The sequence below is a fragment of the Anabas testudineus genome, chromosome 19 (genome assembly GCF_900324465.2).
Source record: "Anabas testudineus chromosome 19, fAnaTes1.2, whole genome shotgun sequence".
In the NCBI taxonomy this organism is placed as follows: domain Eukaryota; kingdom Metazoa; phylum Chordata; class Actinopteri; order Anabantiformes; family Anabantidae; genus Anabas; species Anabas testudineus.
In genome coordinates, this window is record NC_046628.1 from 14,330,543 (window position 1) to 14,354,609 (window position 24,067).

The following is a 24,067-nucleotide window of genomic DNA, read 5'->3' on the forward strand; positions in this document are numbered from 1 at the left end:
ATCTGAGGAAAGCAAACCCGATAGGCCAGCTGTATAAAAACCTACTGTAACACCATCTTAGTATAACCGCCCATTACCGCAGTGTAAACCAGTAAGGCCTTCTCCTCAGGTGTGTCGGCTAATCTCCTTTTATACCTGGGGTGATAAGATAGATTCCCTCTTGATCCCCGTGTTTCCTCTTGCTGTAACATCTCTGGGGCTGAGCCTGTCGCAGCACGTCTGACATCTGTCAGACGGAGAAAACAGTGGAAGAAGAGGAGGGGGAGATGCATGATCAAATGAGGCCCCAGATGTAGGGCTTATATTTGGCATGCAGCAGACCTTACATCCACCTGTTTGGTCAACCCTTACATTTATGAGAGGGTAAATTTAATGTAGCATTAGATGTTTTAGTTTCTTTTTTATCATTGAATTTAAGAAAATAAAAACACATGAAAATTGACTCATTGAAAATGTGTTTCGTGTGTGTGTGTGTGTGTGTGTGTTTTCCACTGCAGCAGTAGTTCCCTGTTTGATGTCTGGTGCTGTTTTGTAGACTGTGGGGAATTCCACTGAGACGAGCATGTCTTTTAAGGTGTGCTCAGACTATACTTTATGTTCCTTTCACACCTAATTCCACTGGCACCTGTATATATGCATGTCTATATTTACATCTATGCTCTATGTACAGTATATTTCACTGAACATCATTTATTTTGTTTCTACATTAATCCACAGCATAATAAAGGCAAAGCCGCTCATGGTGGCGAAAACCAAAGGACATTTGTCCCAGTCCCATATTTTTATTTTTTATTTTTTATGTTCATTAGTATTCTCATGTAGGAGGAGGTCTGGGTGACAAGCTAGGTGATAACATCTACCGCCTCAAGTTGAAGAAACAAACAAATTAATGGCTCCTCTTCATAAGGATCTCCTCCAACATATCCATATCCATCCATGTGGATAAACCACAGAATATTGTTTAATTTGGAAAGGTTGTCTTGAAGACAGCCTATGGATAATCCAGAGTAACCAGCACTAGACCCAGTCAGATGAGAAATATGGAAGAACATTCCTGAACCATAACTCTACATGGCTTTGAATTTTGTCGAGGGAACTAGAAAAATGTACAGACATGAAGACTTCTTACCAGATTATTGTTTGTATGTCACCCTAGAGACCGGTGTCTGAAAACCTACACAAAAAAGTAAAAGATAGCGTGTGAAGCCGCCCACCAAGGCACCATTTCCCCTCTTAAAGAGGTGCTCCATGTTGGGCTCTAAAAGGAGAGTTGGGCAGACAGCTAAATTTTTAATGCCCCCCCTGCAGCCTATCTGCCATGTTTCCAGCCATTGTGACAAGGATGTTTGGATATTGCACAATTGCTTTGCAGCAGCTTGAAGCTAATATGATCAAACACACCACACAGCAGCCAAGGGATGGGAGGAATGACCAGGGAGGGAGGAGGCAGTGAATGGGGAAGAGTCAATAGGGGGTTTGCGTGTCTAGTGCTGCCAGGTGTCTGTTCCCATCCCAAAGCCCAAAGCAGCAGCCGCCTGTACCCAAAACAGCCCAGGAGGCACCCTTGATGACAATAAGACATCATCTGCAAACACTACAATTACCCCCTGTCATTCTGCTGAGCTTCTCTGTTAATTACACAAACCATTTCCTTCAAGATGGCTCGTCTGGCTGCCAGCCCGGGATCTATCATTCCTGTATCTGCATCTGTTGGATCCATGAACAGGTTAATCAGGTTAGTCATGAGTTAATACAGGTGGCTTGGATTCAGACGACAAGCTGGTTGTTCGCCAAAAGTACATGATGCCCCCCCCTACCCCACACCCCCAATTCTATTTTTTCATCATTCACACCACATCCTGTTTGTCTTCCTCTCTGGTGTGTCTTTCAGTGCTCCAGCTGAGCAATTACCCAGCTCCAGACTTGTAAATATCAACAATGAGGTTTGATGAGAACAAGTCACTACCTGTACGTGGACTGGGAAATGGGCTACATGCTGCTTGGCTTGCTGAGAGTTCTGTTTACACTGTATTATACCTGTTCTGTAATATTACCTACTGTTTACCTTGTGCAATACATTTTCCAGTGAGCTTGAGTGGCTCTGTGGAGGAGCAGTGTCACCTGCAAACACCTGTGTCCTTGTTTGGACACCATCATTGTCTACTGCAACAAACTTGAATCTTCCCAGTGGAAACACTGTTGGCATGTTGGCATATATATAATGTTAATGTCAGTTCAGGCATTGCATATAGTTAGTCTCAGATGCATCTTTATATGAAGACAGTATTCCCTCAGGATAATGTCTGACAGGAAGGAAATTGTTTACCCACTTTTTTATTTGCCACTACATCACAGCATGCATACTGTGGGGATTTCTGCTATGTTCCATTCATTACAAGCCACCTCTTCCTTGGGGGTTGGAAAGCATGAACAGTTTTTGGTATGTTCAGCCAATACAATTAGGGATGGTGAGTTTAATTGCATTTAAGAAAAGGTTTCTTATTCTGATCAGACTTGGCCCAGTAAAATGAATCTGGACTTGAAAATGCAGTGTACTGCTGCAAATTGGTTACATTAGAAATGTAGTCAATGCCTCCTAATTTTAATAAAACCCATTTTGAGCCGTGTGCTGCAGCTGGGATCCTTTGGTGGTGTTGTTTATAGAACCTAACAGGAGCATACAAACAACTTGCAGGATGTGTCAGTCAGCCACACTGAAGAGTGTCTATACCCCTGAGAACAGCAATGCTTCAGAACTTGTATTAACTTTAGAAATCTAGATCAGTCTGAGAACTTACTACTGTATGAGATATTAGATATGGCTGCAAAGTTGCAGACTGCAAAGCTGATGATGCTAAAATTTCCAAATTGAACATGTCTTCCATATTTTGCAATTAGAACATATTCTGATGAATTTCTAACTGGCTTAGATACACGTTAACATATTGATGTTATTCAAGTTAACATTTTAATTAGAATTTTATAAAATATTTTGTTGTTTTAAAGCAGTAAATAGGAAATTTGTGCACCAACATAGTTTAAACTCATATTCTAAATCTGCAGTAAACTGGACAAAGAATGGTAACCTGCATTTCTGTCAACTTCTGGCTCTACTTAACTAGATATAATTTGACATGAGCTCTGTAGGCTAAAATTGCAGCAGGACTGATAATAAAATAGACATCCTCTGCACTGTACCAGACATTTTGTGATCAAGTCTGATATTTACCTGTTCAGATATATATCAGCATATGAATTGCCAAAAACCTCCAGGACCAATAAAACGTTACCTCCAATCTGCTGCACATGTCAACATGCCTATCCGGGTACAGGTTTGTGAATACTTCACCTCTGATATTGTGAATGGTCACCCTGTTAATACACAGAGGTGTTTCAGAGCCTTGTAAATAAACAGTCCTGGAGGTGTATCTCATTATGAACCATAAGGAAACACTGGCTGTTTTTACAGGGAGCGAGGGTGTGCGTAATGGGAGGGGGCATTTCCGATAAGCAGGCAGACCCACCACTACCAGCAACCAAACCTCCCACACAGCTATGGGTCACCTGAAACCAACAGACCCCCCACTTCTATAACCACAGTGCCAGGCTGAACAGGGAACAGGAAACAGAAAAACAAAAAAAACGTAGCCAGCATTTTTTGCAACCACTCCACAGAAAGCCAGACACATTACACACTGCCCAACTTCGCCATTCGCTCATCCCACCATGCGTGTTCAATAGGAGGGTAGCTACAGCTCTTGATTTGGTTTTTGCTGGTTTAATAAGAAGCTGTCATATGGTTTACTAATTTAATGTCAGTGTGAACCACAAAAAGGTAGAAAGCACATTACTGCACATATGCAAGCTATTTAAATCTGTATTAAAGAACATATGAACTTTTTCTGGGGGCCCCATCATTAAGACTCTAATTCATGTACACTACACCACTAAGGCTAAGATGCAAACCCATTTCTAACAACATGGTTTACAGAGAGCAGAAAGGAGCATCCCTGGAAAACTGCGACGACCAAGAGGAGAATAAATCCCTGGTGATTATTCCCATTACACATACTAACATGAGCCTTTTTATTATAGTAGTAGTTAAAGTAAACAGCAGGTAAGTGCATCATGCACCAAAGTACCAAAATGCAACCACAAATAGGCTTGGCAACTGAAGGTAACTTATTCACAGCTAAACCCAAGCAAATAGTTCTCATAAAGCTCAGCAGCCAGCAGCCAACTTACTGGAAACACACAAACACCAACTGAGCAAAGAAAAGACAGCAACTGAAAGCATGTTAGCCTGTTAGCAAACAATTAGCACTAAGCTTACCTTGGTTTAATGAAGTGGTTTAATGGCCTTTTCAGTAAGTCAAACCATCCACCTTCACAGCTGATTTCACTGCAGGTGGAAAAACCCGTAGTGAATCCGAGCAGGACGTAGAAATACTAATGATTTCCTCCTCAAAGCCGCCCTGAAGTTCCTGTTAGCTTGTTCCTGAAATGCTACATCAGCAGTTAGCAGCTTGACCCACCTGTAGCCAAAGGTGGCTGCTGCTCCGCCTGGTCAGGAACAAGCTGTGAAATGAAGCTATGGCACCACAAAGTTTTAATATTGAGCCTTTACTCACACCCCTTATAAGTAGTGAAATAATTAATCAAAATGAACACACCTTAATTGCAAAAGGAAGAAGATAATGCAGATGGTTGTGTCCCTGAGGATGATTTCAATGCTTTTCTTCAAACTCCGACTCTCAAACACCTTGATCTGCTGCTCTTCATGTCACGTCTTGTATTCGAGGTTTCTCTTTCATGAAGTCTAACCTCAGTCATTAGAGGTAGTTAATGTGACATTGAAATAATTAAACTCTGCAAGAAAATCAAAGCCCAGCACGAAATGTTTTGGTAAAATATATACTTTTTTATTTATTTCTTCATACAAAGAAATATTATGAATGTTCAGTATTTGATCATCTAGAAACATCTTTTCCATTCTGCTTTTGCATTGTGTAAAATTAATTCCTCTGATGTACATACCACAAAATACTTGATTTACATGTCTTTTTTTTTCAGTTTTGTACATACAGATCTGCTAGTCTAAATACATATTATATGTGAGTAAGACAAACATTTCTAACATTTTAGATCTCAAAACAGGTTGAATAAAACTCAACCGTAACCAATGCAGCAGCATGGCGTTAACCCATGGGTGCAAGTTTATGTATTTATTCAGATGTTCCCTCAATTGCATGAAGTTGACCAGAATTCAAATGCAGCACTCCAGCAGGTACAGGGAGAATGTCAGAATTTCCTTCAAGAATGTGACAGCTTGCTGAGAGAGGTCATCGTAAATGCTTTTTTTAATATATATACTGTATATAATCAAACATTGCACTAAGGAGGAAAGAGGAGATGGAGGCTTAAAGTTCAACCAGGGGTATCATCATTCAGACAGAGTGAAAGTAAAGGGTAGCACTACAAAAAATACAGTGTTACAAGCCTCCATCTCCTCTGCTACCAACCATTGGTTTGAGGCTAAATCAGGCAGCTGGTTTCAACTGGAAAATAAGAGGAATCGCTGTATCTGTTTTAATGACAGGATCAGGCTAACTGCGTTGGATGGGAAAGTGAAAGAGGCACAACATTTCCTTAACTCAAAAAGGAAAAAATGACAATCAAATTGAACATTTCACTGGAACGGTGACAATCTGACCTTTACATTTTTTTTGTGTGAGGATAGGTTGTGTACATTCAGTCTGGGGCCCCGCTCAAACGCACAAAGCCCTCCTCTGGATGCTAATAATCCCATCCCATTATTTCTGCATTTCCATGATGGCCATCATATTGAGCATGCATAGCATAGTGTAGCACAGCATAACGTAGCATAGCGTGGCTGCTTCCCTGTGCCCTTATAGTAGTGTGCCCCCCGCTGCAAAGAGATGGGGCAGCACATCAAAGAATGATAACTACACATTTTCTCCCTCTTGCATATCAAGAATTCAAGTAGAAACACAAACACACAGAAGCAATGCAGGGGGAAGAAGGGAGATAGCAAATCAAACTGTGTGACACATAAACCCAAGGTGTTTTTTTTTTGTTTGTTTTGTTTTGTTTTGGCAACAAGTAGAGAGTAGAGATCTACTGTGGAGAGATGAGATATTTGAGGATGATGAGTGAATAAGGCATAAAGTATATAGGCCATGGACGATGGCACATGAGGTTTTCTGATGACACTGGAGAGGTTAGACACTAAAACCCTGCATGAGGCAGTTCTTGGTGGGCTGAGAGTGCTTCACAAATGCCTCCTCTCTTCTTTTGATCTCTTTTGTCTGGGATCTAGGACGGGCCTGGTGGATTTTCAGTAAGGCAAAGCCTAGCTGTTGTTTCTCCGACATCTTTTCTATCTTTATGCTCAATTTCTGACAGATCTGCTCCTGCTACCTCATGCAAAGTCTTACTGTGAAAACAAGGCGCACAATTTCTCTGACCCACTGTGCTCCAGCTCTGCTCTTGTCAACAAATCAAATGCATCTCAAGGAAATTTGATTGAGACTCTGTGTGACCTTTGAACTGAGTGGAGGGGGTAAAAGCTTGGCTCTGAGCCAGCACTGCTTCTAATAGTGAGTTAGAGAGTGGAGGCTCGATTGATCTGCTAGTTACCTTTACCCTATTAGCATAATGTTACCAAAGGCCCGTATGTGGTCCGAGATAGGATTGAACATTTGATGGATGGGTCAGTCATTAGAGCAGGCAGCAGGACTATTGAGAATGAAAGGGCAGCTGTATACTTTAAGCATGAGTGACACAATGAGGATCAATTAGCCTATTGATCTACCTGTTATTGAGTGGAAAGGGACATAAGAGCTGCAGCTTAGACTAATGCCAGTGTAGGAAAATTGAATTGTAAAAAATTAAATGGAAGATCTGTTTTGATGAAACACCTTATAGAAGCATCATGCTCAGACTGACAAGGTTTGGAAATTATTAAAGTAAAGTTGTGATGGACAAATGAGGATGCATAGGGATAGGTGTTCTCCACTTCTCTGTGAGCACTCTGTACCCGTAATATGGTGCAATTCCATTTTCCACCTTAGTTTCTTCTTCAGCCATTGCTGATTATCAGCTTTATGGAGCACCAATAAATCCACTGAGTATACAGGACCATGAAGGAGGAGCGAGAGAATTCAAAACTAAAATGAGGAATGTTAAAAACAACACATGGGCTAGATGTTATGTACAAATATGGTTAGGCAGCTTAGTGAATTAATTGCTTAGAAATAAAAATAAATTATTATAAAATAGATTTCTGTACATTTTACATATATATAGCAACATCTCCACATCTTGCCATTGAATTACATAGAAAAAAAAAACCTCCACAAAAAGAAGTCTTTTAAAATGTTCACATCAATCCCAACCAAAGTTATGTCCTGTCATCTGGTAGAACTTCATGTTGAATGGTCTATAGAAGTCCCGTAGCCTCTGCACCACCTCAGGGTCAATGTTCGGATGGGTCCTCCCTTTGGTTTTACCCAGGCAGTGGGGCTTGCTGCTGCCCTCTGCCTTCTTGAGGCATGGGAACCCCTTGGTCTGGTTGAAGTAAAAGTGTTTGTCTGTGATGATCCTCTTGAGTCCCAGGAAGTCCTGAACGCGACCCAGCTCTCCAGCTGGATCACTAATCAGCCGCTCACCACTAACAAACAAGATCTGGTCCATGGGAAAGTACTGCAGCCAGTTGTCCAGGTGTTTGGCATAGATGCCAATCTGGATGGCGCTCCATGAGGTATCGATCAGCCCTGTAGTCCTGTTTTTGAAGGTGAGGCTCTCGAAAGAGGGAATGTCAGGCTTCTTAGACAGTGTCTGCGTGTAGTCTGAGATAGCTCTGGTAACGGGGTCCCTCACCACCACGATTAACTTTGTGTCCCTGGACATGGCAGAGATCCTGGCTGGAGCCTCTCGGGTCACAAAGTAGCTGGGAGTTTTCTCCATGGTTATCTGGCCCTCCAGAGTCTTGGGCATCAGATCCCTGCAGAATAAATGAATGAGAAAACACAGAAAGGAGGCTTAGAGAAAGGTAAGGAATTGTAAGCACTTGCATAATGCAATCAAGTTGATGGAGTGTGCCGTGTTCTGTAATCAATGACTGTGTTTAGCCTTATTATGGGGTTTGAAAACATATTAGTGCAGGCAGCACTCCAACATCAACAAGCTCCCTCACTCATAGGATATCATCCTACTGACAGAAAACAGAAAACCCTTATTTACTGCATAATCAAACACAGGGGAACATTCACAAGAATTTCCAAACATAACTGAGTGATTTTAACCATACCCGGGATTAGGAGCTGAGTTGTATTTGCAGCGAACCTGCTCTGTTCCCCTCTAATAATGTTCATTATGAATAATTTTGAACAATAATTTTTTCTCATAATTTAGCTCTTGGCACCTATGAATTTCAGCACCTGATGTGTTTTCACTGAGCTTATCATTCCTCAAACCTCACTGCTGGATGTAATGTTTGAAAGTAATCACAGCTTATTAAAATCCACTTTCCTTTAAAAAACACACACACATACACTCAATCTTCTTGTCGACTTGGCATGTGCCACTGAGCCCCCCACCCCCAATGACACCCAAAAAAAGAAATTACAGTGCTGAAAGATGATGCGACTTGTTTCAGAAAGGGAATCTGCTTTTGACAAGAGTGGGCTTGGTTTTTGGGTGAGGTCTGGCTGGTAGGCTTAACACAGATCTGTTACATCCAGACGTATAATCAAGAGGTACTTGAGGGCAACGGGTTTCGATGGAAAAGCGAATGCGCATTTTACTACATTAGGTTTCAGAATTGGTGGCCTAATGCTAGTCTAGATTATGGAGGAGCCGATAAGAGATGTGAGGCTGACTTTGGGATGGGAATTACCTTTCCCTATTTGGCTCCCTCATCAGGATAAAACCTAGTCTGTGTGATGTATGAGGGATCAAGTGTGTTTTTGTTGCTGGATGCATGGTAAGGGGTTACATTATGGACAGATAGAAATGTCCATTCTGCTTTGTTACAGTAAACAGTCAGTTGAAAATGACAATCATAGACACCCGAGAAGAAAAAACTCAAGGGCAACCAACAAGTGAAAATGGCAAAGGAGCAGTTTAAAGCACTTAAGGGAGAGATAAACGAGGTCACCGGTCTATCAGTGTAAACACACTCTTACAGATAAGACTGCTGATAGCCTGTTGTACCCTGAGCTTTGTCTTTGTTGTTAAGACAAGGGCACTGATACGCCATTGTGTGTTACTATTGTATTCCATCCCATTCACATACTGCTTAATCCTACGCACTGAGAAAGGAAAGAGACATCAGAAATACAATGTTAGACATTCTGTACAGCCAGACCTCTGTAGTACTCGATTCTTCTCCAGAGCCGCATCTATCTGTCAGAGGTATACTCTAAAAGCTGGAATAGTTCATGTCCATCTAGCTCATGGCTAATTCATGTAACATCAGATCTCCATCAGTGCACATATTTGTGTGCAAGAAAAGGGAACTGGTGAAGGAAAAGAGAAAATGCTCAGGGTAAGGCCAGGTAATAAAATTCCTTATGGAAGTGGTCTTGGCAGATTTGTGTAATCCTAATGCAGTGCCAGTGATCTAATTATGATAATATCTGCTTGATTGCTGACACATCAGTGGGGCGAATGGAGGAGATGGAGGGAAAGCAAAGCTGTTTCCAAAAGCTCATTAATAGCCTATTGAAATCAAAACAGATACAGCATGCGGTTTATGCAAAAGCATGACAGATCTTTCTGCCAGCGAACCATGTCTGGAGATAGAAAAGCAACCAGCACTTTATGATCACACACACACATACAAAAGTCTCCTCCATAACTTAAAACTGTTTACACAGTACTTCTTGAATGTCTTCAAGGAGTATAAACCAAACATGCTCTACTTAACCTGCATGCTATCCATCATTATTTCATTGCACAGTGGTGATACTGCCTGCAAGTTTTTTGTCATTCCTTGTGCTAACATACAAAAAGAGTCCAGAGCCACACAGAAGAAGCAAACGGCTTCCCATCTAATCGGATTTCCACATGACAATGCAGCGTGGAGATAGGGAGGAGGCCTGAGTTACAATGTGCATAGTGACAGATTATGCTGATCCAAGCTCAGGAGAATCATTCCTTCAAAAAATCAATCCAAAAATGTTTGGGAGTTAAGGAGCACAAAACAAGAAGATGGTTGGACAGCAAGGGAGAAAGAAAGTAGTGAGGAAACCCCTAGAAAGTGTCAAATCTGCAAGAAGAGACCCCCCAAATTTAAAATCTCCACCTCTGACTTTGCACTCTCTCTGCAAGAGGTGAAAGAGGCATAAAGACAGAAAAGAGAGCAGAGGAGGGGAACTTTAGTGGGACAAGTAGCTCTTGGAAAAACAATGCCTATTATGCTGCTTTTTGATTTATGAGGTGCTGCTTTTAAAGATTCCGTCAGCAAACAGGCAATTCTGTGATACCCGGCTCCTCTTTTTTTCCTGCTTTTCTTTGAAAGTGAGCCATTGTCCCTTAGCACAGGGGTGAGGAGGGCAGTGGTCAGGGCAGAGGGGCGGAGACGGGGGCAGGGTAGAGAGGGGGCAGAGAGAAGAGCAGGGGAGGTTGGGCTGGGCATAATGCTTATGGAGGGCTGAGTGGAGCACTTCACCTCAAGTGAGAGAAGCCTTTTGGAGAGCCCTTAAGTGGAACGTGTGCCAAAATTGCCCTGCAAACATCACCCTGTCCCTCTTAGATACTAAGGACCCCACAGACTTGTGCTGTCTAATATGGGAAGCAGTTATAGTAGTACTGTAAATAACTTAACGTGACTTAAAATACTACAGCTGAAAGCGCTTCTTTACTTGCTTGTGCTTCAACATGATATGTATCTGTCCTTTTTTTTTTCTTCATGCCACTTTGCACTTTTGCCCATTGAGAATATTTCCAAGTTGAAAGACATGCCAGAAACTGTGATAAGACACAAAACAGAAGCCCTTGTCAAATGACAGCATCAAAGAGGGGCCGGCAGAGTGGCCCTTTGGCCTGCGTTTTAAAGAGCCCTCATCCCACCGGAGATAAACGGCAGGCAGGAAAAGGGTTATTTCTGTCTGATGCTTCTGTCTCCCTCCTGTCACTTTTGATTTGATGATAACGGGCTGCCACTGAGCTGTCTGTGTCACAGCATCCCCGTTGAAATGACTAGTTTGCTCATAGACAAAAGGAAAAGCTATTTGGCGTGTGTCTGTCGATTTTCTGTTTGATACAAAAGGTTTTCAATTGTCTCACATGTCTGGATGCTGAAAGCATTTGAATCTCAAATTAGGGTTTGTTTATTTGAATAAAGTCAAATAAGAGGACATTTTATATCCACCGGAGAAGGCAGGGATCTACTCTTATGGGCATTTGAAGCTAAAGATGTCTGGTTTCTATGGCTTAAAGACCCTGGAGCGAGTGTTATCTCCCTGTGGGAGGTAACACCTCCCAAAACAACAACATGGTACAACGAACAGCGTTCTAGCTCTAAGGCTGAATTAACCTGTCAGAGATCTTTAGGGAACTCACTCATAACATAATTATGAACACTTAACTACTACTTGCTGAAATCCTGTGTTGTCTTTACATTAAAACACTTGGTTTCCCTCCACTCTAACACCAGTTCTATTCCACACCGATCGCCAAAGTTTCCCCAACCCCGGACATTCGGGCTTCACAAGCGGAAAGACGGAGAGGGAGGCAAAAACTCTGAAAGCCTCCCTTTCTTTTCCAAGGGCCTCTTACCCAAGACCTTCACATGAACCAATGTGGTGGACGTACAAGCGTTTTCAGGAAATACAAAGAAACATCTTTATCCCTTACTAAATGACACGTCTTAAACCCCACTTGTTGATATTCTAAATTTGGTCTGTTTGAACATTTTAGACGTATTTTATTATTATTTAGAAGTATTTGACCATAAAATGCAAATTCAAACAAAATGCATGCATTTTATATTTCATAAGACAATGGATGAAATTCAATACAGTAAAAACCCGTTTCCTAGTGTTTTTGGAAAGGATGATAATACATGCAGAAATGGAAGATTCATTGCATAAATTCATGGATGAGTCACTGGTAGATAAAAGCTGTGTTTTTACCAGCTTTCCCTTTTATAGCATTGAGCTCACTGTGGGAGATGCCTGCATGCTATAAAATGGAACTCCAGTAAGCAACATATTTATGTAAGGCATATATCAACACACATGCACAAACAAATGCACTATGGCGGCTACTAGGCAAGTATGCACGCCTCTGCTGGCTCACTGATTATTTTCAAAGTTGCATTTAAGCACATACAGAAGCCAGCCATTTTGAAATATGCTCCACTCTGCCTGGAGTCTGACATTATATTTAACCACGGAGCATGGCATTGGCTGTAAATTAAAAGAATAAAGAAGATGGTTTATGGTGCTGTCGGTCGGCAAACTCAGATGCAGAGAGGGAGAAGAGCTCCAGCTGCAGTTATAGAAGCTTGATGTGCTTCAAGCACACAGAATGGAGTCCAGGTGTTAGTATGTGGCCACTTAGAGCTTTCTGACAGTTCATTTCCTGGATGAGAAGAGCCAGAGATCCCTGCTTAAAACTGAGATCTTGCAGGAGTGCATGTTGAAGTGTCCTGTTTGTATCTGTGTCTTATATGTCTCTGGTTTTTATTCTAATATATGTTTGGTGCCAAAACATATGCATCTTTGTGTCTGCTGCTGGGTAAAACTCTCCATATGTATCTTTCGTGCTTGCACGTAATTTAAAACTCATCAGATAATGAACCCTAAGTGATGCTACACCTTCATCAGCCCCACTTGAGCCTGAGGTTTCAAATTAACAAGCTTCACTGAATAATGGTGTCACTGGAAACTGAGGACGGTGGCTGGGTGGGAGCCCCCTGAATCGTCTGTCTGCTTTAAGGATTAATATTGCAGGCTGTCCTAAACACACACTCAGACCTGGATGGAGGGGCCCTTCTTATTCAGATATAAACCTGAATCTCCTGATTAACTCTAACAAACATAGACCTTGACCAGTAACGCCCAACATTGGGTGTTAAGAGAGAAATACATCTTGAGTTACAAGTTAAGAAAAAAAAGAAAAGCCATTAGTGTAACACACTTTTCTCAAGTTGTCTGTTCTCTCTCCAGAAGACTGTCATAACCTTTTACGAACACTGGGAGCCAGCAGACTAACGTGACGCATTTTCAGCACAACTGAAAAAATAAAACACACACTGTGTGCACTGATTTCACAACACTTAATTAAAACATTTCTAACAAGGTCTTTATCAAGAGTGAAAGAAGGGACCTTTAGGGAAAAGTGTAAGTGACTGCACAACAGGGTGTTAGGTCAGAGACTAATGAAGCAGCTCCCATTTGAAGCTTTTCCAGTAGAGAACATACGTACAGAGTGCAATGACCAAACTGGTAGGAGCCCCTGTCTCGATTTTTACTCAGTGACACTTTGACACCCAAACTCTACGCTGCAGTCCTGATCCGGCTGATAAATGCAGCTCCCAGACCCTTAGCTCCATCAAGAAGTTGCACTATGTCAAAGCAGCCTGGGAATCCACTGACCCTACATGTAAACAAAACAGCTAACTCGACCGACACAACCCGTCCATCCATCATTTTTCACTGGAGGGAGTCATGCTTTGCCAGACTGGAACTGTTTTTTTTTTTTATTGCAGCTTCTCTTACAGTCGGAGTGTGTTTGTGTGTGTGTGTAAAAGAGTGTGTAGGAGAGGGAGAGTGAATGACAGAAAATGGAAGGAAAAGACAGAACGAAGGGGAAGAGAAGGGGTGTTAGGCCTTGTGGTCACAGACGGTCCAGACTGGTTTCGGGCTCACTTCCAGCCTGGTTTTAGAGGCAACATCAGACACTAGTGAAGCAGAATAAATAAATAGAGAACTAACCACTTTACATATAATGTCATGGACTACATGTCAGACACCCCAGTACCATGTTCCCCAAGCCACAGCCTCATGCCCCCATTCGTTATGTCCTAAAAAATACTTAAGCGAGGTGAAGACACTGTGGTCCCTTTACGATGCGTGACAAGGCAGGTGTGGCAAGCACAAATCTTTAAATTTAAAGAGCAAAGATCATTTTTCCAATTTGGAAATCTGTTTTAAAGTATATTTGTTGTTATTTGGCAGCTCTGGAAAACAAACTGCACAGGAATGTGTGGAGTCATACGTTTTTCAGAGACAGAACCACAACGGACTGTGGCCACGGAAGGCTGCATGGAGTTACCGAGTGTTAATAACCCTGCAGTGAAGTGAGGGAGCCCACCATGTGGTATAAATAAAACAAGGAGTTGAGGCAAAGGATGAAGCAGAAAGCTGAAAAATCTCCTCCCTTCCTCTCATGAATGTGCAACAGCGTGTCTACAGAACTGTTTTATTCAGGCTTTTCAAGATGCTGCCCAAGGAGCTGCATTTCGCTGGCTTCAGAGCGGTGAAAGATCCCATCGTGTTGGTGACACTTAACACAACATCTCACCGCTTTGTTTGACATGCAATCCAAAATGAGTCACCTGACGCTGCCACAGCGATCAGGCTACTCATTGTGTGTGCCTCAATGCCAAACACGCCGCGCACTCTCGCCAGCCCATACACAAACTCTGAAATCTGAAGTCCAACTTGGCAATATTACCCAGGATTTGTTTAGCGCTGGTAATCCTGACTAATCAGCATGTTTGCTCTGGGTGTTTGCTGAAGGTGTTCGCCTGAAGCTTGCCACACATTCCAGCACTCCATCAGTATCAGGGTGTGACTCGATGACAGCTCGGATGAAATAAACCGATGAACTGTCAAAGGATAAAAAAACACAACGGGGCCAAACAACAATGAAGGCTGCAGGTGAAGACTGAGCTTGTGCATGAGAGCAAGTGTGTATATGTACAGTATTGGCTCATTGTGTTGTTGTGTGGGTGTGCAGGCAAAATCAGCCATTCTGACTGATTTCCCGACACTTGACATGCACCAAGAGGCACACGACTCCTTGATCTGGCTACAGCAAAGATGAATAAAAGATGAAACAGACTTGAGAAGAACATACATGCCACCACCCCCACTCCCTAGACGCACAGGCAGTCTCACACACACAGAAAGATACACAGGGAGCGAGCTGCTTTGCATCCTGTTTGAATTGGCTGTCATCCGTAACTGCCTGCACACCTTTTTGAACACAGGTGAACTACAAAGTGCATGAAAGAAAGAGGGGATTTCCTCTCTTCTGTATGTCACTCACTGAGCAGAAATCCATCTTCCTGTGTGTTTGGGCTATTATTTCGCTTCTATTACTCACACTGCAGCTGTGTTGCAGGTTAATGGTTTACAAATTCCTGAAGACGGCCTGCCTCCCGAGCTAACATGTAATTAGCTAAATTGAGTAACGATAGCACCAGTCGTGACAATTAACCTGCTCCTTTCAGAGATGGAAAGAGTGGCAGCGGCAATCCTCGGGCAATCTTTCCGTTTTCCTTGGATTCATGCCTAGGTGTTGTCTTCTGTAATATCTCTTGAGCACCCTGAAGACAAGATAATTACTACTAAGAACAACAGGCACTGTTTTAACCAGACGCAGACATCAGAGCTTCGGGTTCAGTTTCAGGGAGCAGCTAATGTTTTCAGCCCTCCGTCGTATCTCTAGCACAAATTCTGTCGGTCAGAGGTGAAAGACGATCAGGTCAAGGCACAAAAAAGGAATCTGAGAAACACCAGATCTATCATACTACATGCAGCCCGTCAGAGAATGTTTGTTTTCTTAAAACGTTTCATCACTAAATAAAGATTACTCTCCCTTTATCTTTCACTTTTTCTTTATTTTTGTCAGCACACTGCAGAATAGGAGAAAACTGTAAGACGGCACATGAATCAACCAGGATTACACAATACTCCAACTTTTTATTTTTAAAAATTAAAAATAACACATGAAAACACAGACTAGTTTCTCTTTTCCACAAATAAAATATGTATAACTAAGTAATGATAATGAATGTAAAATCATTTTGAACCATCTCCTAGACCCCCGGCTGAAGCCTCAACTAAAGTTCCCTGAAACCTGTAACCAGGTTTTTGGACACGTGCTGTAGTTAAAATTTAAAGTGAGATCAGAAGTGAAACAGTTTGATAGTGATCAGTGAATCGGTTAGTGATCAATTAATCTGATCTGTTAAACAAAGACGAGGAAAAAACAACTTGTGGCAGAATATAATAGGAATTGAGTTGGGCTCAGGCCGGTTGTCTTAGAGTTGAGCTTAAGTGTTCTTCCAGCTCTTATGAGAGAGCCCAGCAGCCCTCGGAGTCCATCTAAATGGAGAGAGTGACTAGTGTCAAGCAGCCATGGCGCAGAGCGACAACTCTGAGCTTCTAATGAGCTCTGCTCTTTTACTGCCACGCTAATGGAAACCTCGGGAGACCTCAGTCATTCTCTCTCTTTCCGTGTGTGTGTGTGTGTGTGTGTGTGTCCTCCTCTCTCCCAGAGGCAGACACACTCTCCAGCACCCTAATGGCTACCTCTGGGACTTAATACCTGGGACAAGTGAGGCTTTACAGGTTTGCTGCCATCCCTTTTCCCTCCTCCTCCACTTTCTATATTTTCATTCTCTTTGGACTGAGAGCAACAGCAAAAGATTAGCAAAACCCTATTTACCTCCAGAGGCACAGGTTTAATGTGCTAAAGAGTGTTTATTTAGCAGCAATGAATGACCATTAACTATGGAGGGAGGATGTCTGGTTCTGTTCTAATGTGTAACAACATCCAAATTATCACCTTGTTAAAATGGACTAATTCACACATTGCACAGAGGGAGGGTTTGTACACAGCTGCTAGAGCAGCTCCTCTAAGCTACACTACTTCGTTAGACTTCTATATAAGCATGTTATTGTTGTCGACCTTGAATTATACTGACTTCATCCTTACAGGAGCGAAGTGCTCAAAAGAAAAGACACAGACTTCTGTTGGGGTGAATGAGCACAAACAATAACCCACCCTTTCTGAAACGAATGTGTGTGTGTGTTTCTGTTTGCATCAGCTGTGTGAATTCAGGAGTGTGTGAATATCTGACAGCAAGTTCCTGTCAGGATCTGTGGCTTTTATCCTCTGCTCCAGCAGGAGGTTCCTGTCTGTGGCGGCCATATTGTCTCCACTGGTGTGGGTAGTGTTCACTGGACAGCATTGGGAGGAATGGGGGGGGTGGCAGGCTGCCACAGTCCAGTGCTGCCACTCCCCTCTCCACATGACTCCCCTTTCACAATTAACCAGTCATAATTTGGGGATGAAAGCCGCCTTTTCACTGTTTCTCCACCCCCGGTCACTCTCTATTCTCAGATGAGCCATGCCAGCTTAGGCAGCACAGAGAAAGGGCCTCCGTCGCTCTACGCTGACCAAAGGCTTCTCTGGGAGAGGGCCACTTGTGGTCAGCAAGGCCTTCAGCGAGCCCCGCCCAAGACTGGACGAGCCAAGCATGACATGTGACACAGCAACAGCAGCACAAGCGCACAGCTGGAGAGTGAAGAAAGCGGTTCATGAGGGAGGGATTTGGAGGATGATGTTTGGGGGAGGAACTGGGAGGTACTGAGGGGGAAACGGGGTACCATTTACAAATTATTATTTGGGAACTCTAGGTGGAAGTTTAGCCAACACAGAGGCACCGTTTCAAAAAGCTTGTTTTTGTGCTGGTCTGCTGCGGTTTGAGGATTTTAGTGGAGGATGTGAACCTGCTGTCAGCTGTACAGTTGGCTGGCCGAGCGCTCGGTCCCCGAGGAGCCAGGGAGCTCCAAGAATCAGGAAACAATCAGAGCTCCAAAGTATCTAATCATCTGAATTCAACACTGTCTTCTCGAGACATTTAACTAAGTTATAGACACTTATCAGTGCCCGTAACTCTGTGCTTATTAATTCTGGTCCTTGTCAAATGCAAATGAACTTAAAGAAACTATCATCAGTACTCAGTAAACTTAAAAACTATACTGCCGTACTATTGTTTTCTGCAAGGAGCGGCTATAAAATCCCCAGAGGGACTTGTAGCTTCCAGCAGCTCTCTGTGACTCTGCAGATGGTCAGCATACAGACTCTGTCAGCAAGCAGACATGGGTCTGACCCCAGTGAAAGGCCCTTAACCCATCTCTCTACATTATCTTCAATCAAGCCTCACCGATCAATACTGGCTATCCCACAGGAGCCCAGCCGTGGCATCATTTGTGTATGTCATCGAAGTTTCATTCTTTTGTGAAAGAAGATGATTTGTGGCTTCACAGCTGAGCCATCGGCAGCACACACACTTTTCTATTCCCCTCGGTTTTATATGTAACAACCATGTCAGCAAACATCAGCACTGGATGTTCTGTTGGTTTGATGCCGTTCACTGGCCCTCTATAGAACCAGGTGGCCTCTTCTGGCCATTCAGAGGCAGGAAGGAGGGCAAGGTCAGTGGCAACAGAGAGCGGACGGGTCACCTACATGGAAATAGGAGCACTCCTGTGGTGAGCAAATAAAAGGATGTGCACCCATCCAGAACTGTCCCTGACATGGTCACGAGCTGCAGTCTGACTCTGGCTTAAATATTATAAGTGGGGGGTGGACTTGTCTTTAGAGAACAGCTTTCAAACAGCACAGACTTCCGCAAGCATCCCCGAGTCTGATAACAGAGCACGTTTTGTTTTTTCTTAGGAGCCCCCTCTTCAACAATGCTCCACTTGTCCTTTTGTAGTGTGGCACCATACGTGGTGTTTACTGACCCTACTCTGTAAGTGTGTTTACCTCCACAGTGTTTCATCACACAGTCGATACAAAGGTTGAGCAGAGAGACATTCAGCTCTGGGATGGCGCCAATTCAATCCCACCAGTCTCTCAACGGCAACTCAAGCCTAACCTTTGATCAGAAACCACTTCTCATGTTATATGTGCCGGCTCCAAGTCCGTTTACATTGTTAAAATGCAAAACTTTCCCAAATTCACATACAGAAGGAAATATTGAACCCACAAACATCAACTGCACAACTGTAGATTTCTGATATAGTCCATAAATAATCTTTATAACAGTGAAAACAAACAAAAGCTCAACAGGCTAAATCCTGCACTATAACATAATACACAGCACCACCCATATGGTTGTAAACTACTCTATACTATAACTGCACTCTCTCTGCATGTTCCTAAAGCCACTTCGAGGGTGGAGCAACAGCGTCAATGCTGCCGGGCCCTGACAGCAAGCTACGACCAGAGCCCGCGACACGACAGCAAAACCACAGTACGGTAATTATATATCAAAGCCCCTTCATAGCCAATAGGACTAAGTGGAATATGAAGAGAGCAACATGCACCACACACTGACAGGAGGCGGTCAACAAGAGTTAGGAGTAAATAAAATACCTCAAGTTTAAGAAAACTGCAGCTGTGGACAAAGGGAACTTGATCCAAAGTCAAGTCAAATGTTATTTTAAATCTAATTAAAATAGAATAAAATATATTTTAAGCATGACGATTCTTTTATGATTTTATTATTCTAAAATCTTTATGCTAGAGCTGCTCGACTGAAATTAAAGATGAAGACGTTTTTGCTCTTATTACTTCTTGACTTTGAGACAAACTCAAACTAATTCAGACAGTGAACAAATCATCGCACATTTTGACATGTTTTCTTTGGACTTTCGATGATTTTCTAACTTCATATTCTGTGTTTTTGTTTGTCCATTTTTGTGGTTTTGCACATTGTTTCCTTGTTTTAATCAACAGTCTTCTCTGGCTTTTATTCCCCCTTTTACTTTGTAAATCATTTTGTAACTTCTCTTGTGAAAAGTCCACATTTTTGCTTGCTACATAACTTTTAATGCCACAAATTACATAGTAGGAAATAAAAAAAATATACAACTTGACTAAGGGTTGTTGCTTCACACTATGCTCACATTGCTGTCACTGACCTCTGCCGTAAACTGCGCATGTTTTTAAATTTATTTCTAAGGCTTTTTCATATCGTATATATATTTTACTTATTGCTATAAGATAAGTTGAGTCCTGTTGTGAGCAAACAGGTGCAAACAGAAAAGCAGAATTCATGAACAAATGTTCTGTTTCCCACTGGCCTGTTGAGCTCTGACTCGTTCTATATGTGTGTGTATGTGTGTGTTCCTCGGGGCCAGTTCATGCATGACCTCACTGTGAAAATGTGTACCTCCTGATACAACGACCCTTTGGTCAAAAGCATGAATCATTTGTTTGTCTTTGGCACAAATAGAAACTGTCAAAGTACATCAGAAAGCCACAATACAACTTGTTATCACCTCCCTCCATTCAGTTTGAAACTTCTCTCCCTCTCTCTGCAGCCTCACAGAGACTTTTTTTGCTTCCTCTATGGCTGCGTTCACTTGGTGGAATTCCAACTCTAAATGTGCATCCACTGGGTAAGAAGATGGTGCAAGCTGGTTACAAGAGTGGATGGCGAGAGATGGGACGAAGGAACAAATAAGGAGACGTGATTTGCTCAATTGCAACACAAACACACACACGAATGTGGAAAAGCGCCGACATAAACGACCTTCACTGTGATCAGATCATATTCACGCTGATTAAATTTCAGGGCCATGCGATTTTGTCCACGTGGAACATTCCAGTGTTCCTATCTCCACTCTCAGGTCCTAATGGAAAGGTTTGAACAATCTGCAATGAACAGAAGATTTCCTTTCTCAAGAAAAAGAAGCAGCAGCGCTTCGGTTCTCCACTGCAGAGACTGTGTACACTACATTTCTTACTGCACTTCTTGCATAAAAGTATGTTAAGCTATATTCCATAATTAAACATCAGTCTGAGTCAACTTCTATATGAGAGAGACTGAAATAAATTAAATAAGAATAAAACCCCACTATTGTTATAGATGGTTTCTGCATGTGTGAGTTGTGCAGAGTTTATTTCTTGGCACTAACAGCAAAGTGTGACTGAAGTGAATTTTAGCTGTGAACCCTGCTTCCATTTTATCTCGGCAGAAAACCTTGAGTCATGACTTCTTTACAAGTATTTGATTTCATAGCCTACAAACTAAACCAACCAAAAAAAGCTTAAACCAAACGCCCTGCAGCAAGTCTGTGTCTGTAACAAAGCAAGCACATGAATCTGAGCCCAAATGAAGGAGCGGTGTCTGTCTGGGTTCCCTCTCCGGCTCCTGCGTGTTTAACGTGCAGTTAACTGTTTTAATGAATCCATCAGATGCCTTTAACCTCAGATTAAACTTTGTGAAACCTGTGCATTGGCCGCAATAGAAGTAATAATTTGGACTTTTCAAAGCTCGACGAGAGAGAAAAGTGCGAATTTCAACAATCAGTCGATAAAACTGAATCGATTTTCTTTTTATTTATGGTAAAATGCTGCAGCCTGATTAAGCATTATTAAGATATTATTAAGACACATTTATCACAAATGGAGGAGGATTTTTCAGACCTGCTTCAGCATCTGGTTGTTGTTAGTCATTAAGTGGGTACAGTCCTTTAGCTGCTCCTGTTAACACTTTGTGATGTAAATGACCAGGATAATGTTAGTCCGACCTTCTGGACATGATAAGCGATTTAGTTCTGTGTTTTGTTCTGTGAAGGATCCTCACTTTGTCTTGCAAATTCCCTTTTTCTTTGCAGAGCCAATTGACATAAGAATGGCCAAAAACACTTTCAATGTTGTGTGCAACCCAGGCGCAAACCCAAACCAAACCCAAACCAGAGCGCACTGTCCTGTTCCTCATAAAATACATGGAATGAAATGTATTATTCAGTAAAATAAATGCATGTAAACGTGTCGTCGTCATTGCAAAGCATGCAAACGAACTCTATTCTAAATTGAATGTGATAGAAAAGTCGACGCATCACGGTGAAGGTGCAGTGATGCACTGTGTCCTATAGAGACCACTGCACATCGCAGAAACAGTCTGACAGTGAACGCCACACAGCTGCACAGTGTCAGGGCTTTTTTAAATTATTTTAAATTACATACATGATAAAAACAAACTCTGTTATTATACTAAGAGTCAGTTTAATTAATAAGACGTAATCTGTGTGTGTGAATGGATTTAAAGCGCAGCAGGAACAGTCCCAGTGTCACTGTTTGACTTCATGAGGTCAGTTTGGAATAAAATCTAAACCTCCTGAATAATTATAATAAAATGTGGATCTACTTATTCTGTCTGGTTATTAGAGAATCAAAAGAGTGTCGCTGCAGGTAGCTGGTTTTATTAGAGTGTGTTTAATGTTGTGGAGGGAATAAAAAAAAAACCTGCTAATTTCTCGATATAATAAAAATCCAATAAAGACCCGAGGTGTTGGCTCAGAGGCGAAGTCAGGAGCACATAGCAAATATCCCCATTAATCTACTTAACGGGTCAATAAAAGGATCTGAAAGAGCTCAAGTTGTGAATTTAGTGCACATTTTCTTTTCTGGACACATTCGGTCCTCATCAGGACGCAGCAGCGCTCAGGGACCCGGTCTTACCTGTACCACTCCAGTCCGTTCTCGTAGTTGCGGTCGAAGAAGTGCGGCTCCGCTCCCACGGCTCTGATGTCTGGATGAACCCGGAGAAACTCCAGCAGAGCCCGGGTCCCTCCTTTCTTCACCCCGATGATGATCGCCTGCGGCAGCTTCTTGCTCCCGGAGCCGTTGGAGAAGCTGGACAGGGCGCTGGGCTCCAGGGCTCTCTGCTGCTCGCCCCGCACCTCGTCCCACTCGTCGGCTCTGTCCGTGTCCAGCTCGTTATTGAGCAGGTCTCTGGACGCAGCGGTCCTGATGGACGGCTCCTCGTAGTCGCTCTCTATATCCTCCCACGGCTGCGGTTTGGCCAGCAGTCTGGACACCAGGTCCATCCTGCTGCCTTCTGTCCTCTTGCCCACCGCCGAACCGGTCTCCTTGCCCCGGTAACCGTCCACCACCAAACTTGGCATGGTGGAGCAGTAGCCCACGCAGGAGTACAGCATGTATACCCAGATTAAAAACATGATGCTGAGCAGGATTAGTTTCTTCTTCACGGGGCTGGACCAGAAGGCATACAGGCTGTGGCAAACTAGGCTATATTCCATAAGCCTCTCGGTTGAAAATCATATCCCAGCGGCGCATGTTGCCTCTCTCACTCCGCTTGGCACCTCGGCAATCCTGGCAAAATTACGCACATGCTCACCTGAAACTAAAAATAAATAAAACGTACACAGAAAAACTAAAATAAAAAAAAATAATCTAGCTATAGTGGGAGAGACTCATATATCCAGGAATGAAAAGGCCTTGAGGAATATTTCATCATAGTTCTGGCTGCAATCTGGAGAAGTGCTGAGCTGCGACGGACGCTCCGCGGAGCTGCTCCGGATCATCTCAGGTTTGTTGAAGCGGTCGGTGGAGTCCGCACCTTATAGAGCGACAGCGGCGAGACTGACACCTGCGGCAGCCAATAGCTGCACGGGACATAAATATGCAGCAGCTTGTTTATAGACGCGCACCAATCAGAGGGAGGTGTGGGCGGTGCCAGCCGTGGGATCCGCAGCGTGGAGACGGAGCGAGCGCGCGGGACTGAGTTTGGAAAAGTTTCTTATTGAGCCAATGAAGTAAAGTTTGTCCTGTGAGCGCAGAATGACTTCAACTAAGAGTTCAACATTTACTTTCAGCCTTATTCTGACATCATTTACACATTTCAGTGTATTTGTATCAACTTTATTTTTACTTATCATCCAATGAACAAACTTTAATTTTAATTCAACAGTTTGAAAATGAGAAAAAAAACCCTCTTTGTGATTTAAAACAAACTGTGTCATAGGAAATTTCACCACGGACACGGAATAAAGCGAACAGTCACTGGAGTCAGTTTACAAATGAAAAACAAATTTAAACAAACAAATATTCACATAGAGAGCGAATCATAAATGTAGATTTAATTTAATGATGTAATTAACTGAAAATGTTGTGCAGGAAAAAATAATAAGTATGCCCAAACATAATCATCATCATCAACAACAACAACAATAATAATAAAAACGAGAATAATAATAAT

General features: G+C 42.6%; 1 protein-coding gene across 1 annotated transcript; it reads right to left on the reverse strand.

Moving 5' to 3' along the window:
* Positions 1–4,940: 4,940 nt before the first annotated feature.
* hs3st3b1b (heparan sulfate (glucosamine) 3-O-sulfotransferase 3B1b) lies at positions 4,941–23,385 on the reverse strand. The gene is made up of 2 exons (XM_026351175.1): positions 22,528–23,385; positions 4,941–8,026 (listed from the first exon to the last, which is right to left on the reverse strand). Exons 1-2 carry the CDS (start codon positions 23,106–23,108, stop codon positions 7,408–7,410), a joined length of 1,200 nt encoding a protein of 399 aa, XP_026206960.1. The 5' UTR covers positions 23,109–23,385; the 3' UTR covers positions 4,941–7,407.
* Between the last annotated feature and the right edge of the window lie 682 nt (positions 23,386–24,067).